Raw genomic sequence first — 6,751 nt, 5'->3', positions numbered from 1 at the left:
TAAAACCTTTTTCTTATCTTCAAGATATGTGTATTATTTCTTAACTTCAATGATTTATTTCCTAGCATGGGTCCTATGTTACTCTTCATAGCCTCTATTCATCGTCTCCATCTCACAGTTAGTTGTACCCCATAATTAGGCATCCCCTTGTTATGTGGCTTCTTTTTAAATGATATTGTATTATTATTTAGTTATAGCTTCTTTAATGCTCAATAAATTTTCTCATAGTGATAATATTCATGATTTTTCAAAGACATAAAATTGTAAAAATATACATACATATGAAAAAATATTACTAGGACACTTATATTTTGTAAAAGACTCATAACTAGATAAAAGAAATATTATGTGTGTGTACATGTATCTACATATATGTATATATGTATGTGTGTGTGTACACACACACACACACACACACACACATATACATACACATATATGTATACATACATACATACATACATATCAATTTTCTTTTGACTATAAATTATTATGATATACTTTTGTATTATATAAATCTTAATCATGTCATATTATATATATTAATATATTAATATATTTATTATTATTATTATTATTATTATTATTATTATTGTACTTGCTATAGGCTACTACTATTGCATTTTACTAAATTAGTTTATAATCTATCAACCAATCATAATGAAATATTTTTTTATTAATAAAATATTTCTATTTCTCTCAACTGGTTCATATAATTTAGTCTTATAGGACCCCATTTTTTTATGCTTCTCCATACTGATTATTTTTGTACTATATTTTCAACTAGTTATTATGTCTTGTTACTATTTAATATTTTTATCTTTAAATGAAATTATTTATAATTTATTACTATACATTAATTTATACTTCCACTTTTTTCAATGTACATTACTATTCCAAATCTATTTTTTTAACTTTCAATACACGTTTAAAAAAATCTATTTCATAAAATACACCTTTCATTTAAAAAAATGAAATCAACATATAGATTTCACCTATACTAAAATATCAAAAAAAATTACTATGTTATTTTATAAGATATTTTATAATACTAAATTATTATATAACACATAATTAATAAAATAATAAATTTATTATAAGTCTATGTTTTAATCTTTCATTTACTATCTTTATTAATTATTATCAGAATGTGACACTTGTTATTATTTGGACTTATCTTTTTGATGAATAGCCCTTTCCTATTAAAAAAAATACTAAAATTAAAATTCACAACAAAGAAGGCACTGGAGATACTAGATCACCCTAAGTTCATCTTCAATATATCTATAAAGAGATTTTATAAATGATTTGAGTAATGCAAAAACATAAACAAATACTAGGAAAGGGCAACAAGAAAACCCTTACAATTCAGCAACGTGTAAACTAAACCTCAATAAGCCGACAAATAAATAAATAAGAGCCGTTCTCGTTAGATAACATTGATTGGCCTCCTCGTATTTAATAATATCGCATCATCCTCGTATTTAATAATATCGCATCATCCTCGTATTTAATAATATGGCATCAACTTCAATAGCGAACGGTTTCGTTCCCACCGATAACCAAGTTAATTATCAACTCTTTTCACACCAAGAACAGGACTAACTAACTGTTTTATATATAGGATGTTGCATTTCTTGTTTTATATCAGGATTTCATTTTTCCTGTCTGTCTGACTGTATCAAAATGAAAATGCCAAGGTTACTATCCATTCTTATCCATTTGGCAGTGGCTGCAGTTGCACTGGGACCCCATTTCATCGGAGCACTAAACAACGATGGAACTGTTCTGCTTTCTCTTCTCAAAGATCTCAATGCGCCACCAGACTTCTTTACCAGTTGGAGATCCTCTGATGAAAATCCCTGCAATTGGGAAGGAGTTTTCTGCCATGCAGATCACACTGTGCGTGTGCTCAATCTCACAGACCGCCAAATCTCTGGAACTCTGTCTCCTGCAATCTGTGGTCTACACAATCTGAAAGAGCTCTATTTGGATGCAAACAATCTGACTGGCGCTATTCCTCCAGAGCTCGGAAATTGCAAAAAGATGGAATTTTTATATCTATCCAACAATTATCTCCATGGCCAAATCCCTGAGCAGTTGGGTGGCCTCAAAAGCCTCAGATCTTTGTCGCTCTATAACAACTTCCTCAGCGGAAGCATTCCTCAGTCCATTTTTGAGCTTCCCCTGTTGGAGGTGATTTTTCTGAATACCAACAATTTGAGCGGACGGATCCCTTCAAATGTTGGAAATCTCAGAGGGCTTTCCAAGTTGTGGCTTGGGCAAAATTCTTTGACTGGGGCAATACCTTCATCCATTGTTAATTGCTCGAATCTCAGAGAGCTCTATCTGCACGAGAATCGGTTATCTGGAGATCTTCCCCAATTTCTTGGTCGGCTTTCCAAATTAGAGTACCTTTATGTTACTTCCAATAATCTTGGAGGCAGAATTCCCAAATCTCTAGGAAAATGCACGAATCTCATTGAAGTTGAACTCTCCAACAATCATTTCAGCGGTGAATTTCCAGGGGAGTTGAGCAATTGCGCTAATCTGACCATGATTTCCGCCACACAGAATCAGTTTACAGGGCCCATTCCAGCTTCTTTTGGATCTCTTCACCGCTTGAAACGGCTTTATTTGAATCAAAATTTCTTCACTGGCAGAATCCCCGCAGAGCTTGGGAATTGTAGTATGCTGAAGGACCTCAGGTTACATATAAATAGGTTAGAGGGATTCATCCCTTCCGAATTGAGTAAATTACAGAATTTGCAGATTTTGTTTCTGTCCAATAATTCTCTGGAAGGCCACATTCCTCCGCAGCTTTTCGAGGCCAAAAGCCTGCAAGAAATCTATCTGTACAGGAATTGTCTCAGAGGAATCATCCCGCTAGAGATTACCAATCTCAAGAATCTCAGATATGTATTTCTGTTCGATAACCAGCTTTATGGCCCAATACCTCCTACATTGGGTTCCCAGAGCAATCTCACTGGCATTGATTTTACAGGGAATGGGCTCACTGGATCAATACCTCCGACACTTTGTTCTTCCGGAAAATTGGAGCTTTTACTGGTAAGAGGCAATCGGTTGGAAGGTCGAATCCCTCCAGAGATTGGGAAATGTGCAAGCTTGAAGCGGGTGATTTTGAGCTACAATCGTTTTTCTGGCTTCCTGCCCTCTGATTTCCTGGCCTCCAATCCTAATGTTGATCACTTGGATATGAAGGGCAATAAATTGGAGGGAATAATACCATCGAGCCTTGGGCATTGCAAAAATTTGAGCTTTCTGGATCTCTCCATGAATGAGCTCAGTGGTGTTCTTCCTCAACAATTAGGGCAACTTTCAAAGCTAAAGCTGTTGAATCTTGCGAGAAATAGATTGAGTGGTACAATCCCAGATTCAATCGGTCATCTGAGTCGTCTACAGAGCATGGATTTGTCGTCCAACAGTTTAAGTGGCATCATTCCATCTGCACTAGATGGTATTTCGTCTCTTGTTCAAGTAAACATCTCGAATAACCAGCTGACAGGATGCTTACCCAAATCATGGTCCAAGTTTTGGAGCTCTTCGCCGGGATCATTTAGTGGCAACCCAGGTCTGTGCTTAGCAGAAAACGATGGGAATGTTCCGTGTAAATGCAAGAACAAACAACATGGAATGGGAGGCCAATCTCCACATCAGAAATAAAATATATTTCTGACGTGTGCGCCCAGACACTATAATTTGTTATTCAGCATAATAACCTTAGTATGGATGTAATGTTCATCGGTAGTATGACACTGGCTTAGTTTTTGTTATTTTACAATTTGTCAGTACTTCTGTTTCTTTCTTTGACGTGACAAGTCATCCGAACATAGTTTCATTGTTTAAATGGAGAGTTGATTTCAACTAAAATACGGTTAGACGAATGGCCTCGCATTAAATTCCGAAAATAAAACAGATTGGCAAATTTGGGAGTTAACTATCATCATATGGTAAAGTAGGAAATAAATGATAATATCCTTGTTGAGATTCAAATGCTTCTTTAAAATGATCATGGAAACTACTAATTTGAATTACATCTTAGAAATGATGTTTTTATGTGTGAAATGAAGTTTTTGGTGTTGCTCTTCTTTATTACGATTTTGGTTTCTTTGAGCTTGGGTTTGAGTATTAGGTGCCTTACTTCTTTGTTTGTGGGCTACTCGCATTTCACTAGCGAAATAGGGGGTAATTTAAATAGACTCGAGCACATTTTTTATGATAAATAGCTAAGCATTCACTAGGTCTAGAGTTAGCTCTATGTTGGAGGTCTTAACATGGTTACATAGAAAGGTTGGATGGAGAGGATTCTTAGGTGATGGAAGCATTTGTTCAAGTGCGGAATGAGGGCATTTTGAAGTTTTATGGTTTAGAACTATAAATCAATGAAGAATTAATTGCCAAGAAATCTCAAACTAAGGACATGGGTATGGAAATGAAGGATAAAACACTTGGAGTGTAGAGGAGGGATAGAAAGGAGAAAGAAATGACATCTAATCTTGGACCTTGTTGGAAGTCTAATGGGAAAGCAAGATACTCAGGGGGGCTTTAATCGGGATCTTTAAAATTTTACCCTTTAAAACAATTAATCAATCTAATGTCTTTCACCTAACACCCTTCTAACAACAATATCATAAATCACATAAATATTTACTACAACGATGTATTAGATCCAACTACTAACCACATCCATAAACATGAAAATAAAAGATCAACAAATAACAAAAAGATTTTGGTTACTTAGGAACCCTCCAAGCTGAAGGTAAAACTTGTGTGGGGATGACACGCACAAATCTTCACTACTACAGTAACAAAGTTGTCTTGTTAGGGCTACAATTTTGATCACTTCTGATGATCTACCCTGTGAGGGTCTGCCTTGTTAAGAGCTTACAAGACCTATTCAATCTACCTTGATTAAAGGATTTCAAATTACAACTAAGTAAGCACTATGTTAAGAGATTTACAAAAGGTCTATTAGAACCACTAAGTTTAGAGATTTATCATAAAACACTTGTAAGAATATATCAGTACCTGATATGTTGGTTTGCACTTAATATGTTGATTATAGATCTTTTCTTTCCAATCTCTAATCCGATCTCTAATCTTATGTATCTATATTATTCCCTTTGCTTCTCAGCTCGGTCATTATTACTTCTCTTATAACCAACTAGAGAAGTTTCTAGATCAAAATGAATGATCCAGATCCTTCACCTTTACCACTTAATCCTTCCATTATTCTGATTGGTAGATCACCTTGCATAGGGATTAATGATCCATATCAAAATGCATAATCATCTCCTTAAATGACTCTACAATCATTAAACCACACATACATGTTGGCTAAAATTGCATTACCTTAGTGTTTGTGACATTCCAAATAAATATGCCAAAACTAGTCTACTCAGCACATGAATACTCTGATGCTCGGTCAAAACTAATATTCATGTTGTCCCTTGACTTCCATATGCTTAGCACAAACATTTTGACTTGGCATGAACTAACTCTGAATAGCTCAAATTATATAGTATTTTGATCAACTCGTCTTATATAGGAGTACTTGGCAACCATAGACTTCCTCGACAATAATTACAAAATTTTACTTCAAGTGAAATATGAACAAGTCCTATATATAATGCTCGGCCTTCATAGGATGGATCAATTGCAATGATGAATGACCAACTCTGCCATATGAATGACTAAGTGTATAACACTAATAGTCAACATACCTTAGGGATCAACATGACCTATGACCAAAGTGAGGAGTAAAGATGAGGGGATAAACCCAATTGACAAATTAATCAATAAAGTTTGTAGTATTTATCAGGAAATCATGCCAAAAAAAATAGATCTAACTACTAACCACATCTATAAACATGAAAATAAATTATCAACACATAACACAAAGATTTTGGTTACCTAGAAACCCTCCAAGGTGAAGGTAAAATTGGGGTGGGGATGAAACCCATAAATCTTCACTACTGTAGTAACAAAGTTCACTTGTTAGGGCTACAATCTTGATCACTTTTGCTGATCTACCTTGTGAGGTGCCTACCTTGTTAAGAGCTTACAAGACCTATTTAGTCTACCTTGATTAAAGGATTTCAACTTACAAGTAAGTAAGCACATTTTTAGGAGATTTACACAAGGTTTATTAGAACCACTTTGTTAAGAGATTTACCTTGAACACTTGTTAGAATGTACCAATACCTGATCCTTTGGTTTGCACTTAATATGCTGATTGTAGATCTTCTTTTTCCAATCTCTGATCTGATCTCTAATCTAATATATCGATATTCTTCCCTTCATCACTCTACTAAGTTGCTTTATCTAATTCACCTTTAAACTTCTCTTCTAGCATTTGGCATTTTCTTATCTTACACATCATTGAATTAGTTTTTAGGTCCTTCTTTTATAACCAACTAGAGAAGTTTCTAGATCAAAATCGATGATCTAGATCCTTCACTTTTGTCATTTAATCCTTTCATTTTTCTGATTGGTTGATCACCTTGCACAAGAATTAATGATCCATAGAAAAATGTGTAATCATCTCCTTAAATGACTCTACCATCATTAAATCATGCATCCATATCAACTAAAAATGCTTTACTTCTGTATTTGTGACATTCCAAACAAATATGTCAAAACTAGTTTACTTGGCACATGAATACTCTAATGCTCAATCGGAACTAATAGTCATTTTGTCCCTTGGCTTCCATATGCTCAACACAAGCTA

The 6,751-nt window shown here is 34.4% G+C and overlaps 1 protein-coding gene across 1 annotated transcript; it reads left to right on the top strand.

The window, feature by feature from the left end:
• The first annotated feature begins 1,665 nt into the window (after window positions 1-1,665).
• On the top strand, window positions 1,666-3,802 carry LOC149577645 (uncharacterized). Its single transcript, XM_089790501.1, has one exon. It carries the CDS (start codon window positions 1,687-1,689, stop codon window positions 3,682-3,684), a length of 1,998 nt encoding a protein of 665 aa, XP_089646627.1. The 5' UTR covers window positions 1,666-1,686; the 3' UTR covers window positions 3,685-3,802.
• The last annotated feature ends 2,949 nt before the right edge of the window (window positions 3,803-6,751 follow it).

Source organism: Cupressus sempervirens, chromosome 1 (assembly GCF_028749045.1).
Source record: "Cupressus sempervirens isolate cs-2001-9-10 chromosome 1, ASM2874904v1, whole genome shotgun sequence".
NCBI classification, from domain to species: domain Eukaryota; kingdom Viridiplantae; phylum Streptophyta; class Pinopsida; order Cupressales; family Cupressaceae; genus Cupressus; species Cupressus sempervirens.
The sequence above is the reverse complement of the archived record's forward strand: the minus strand, read 5'-3'. Positions and strand labels throughout refer to the sequence as shown.

Excerpts from the sequence above, each read along its gene's own strand:
- LOC149577645 (XM_089790501.1), top strand. The coding sequence starts at position 1,687 with ATGAAAATGCCAAGGTTACTATCCATTCTTATCCATTTGGCAGTGGCT.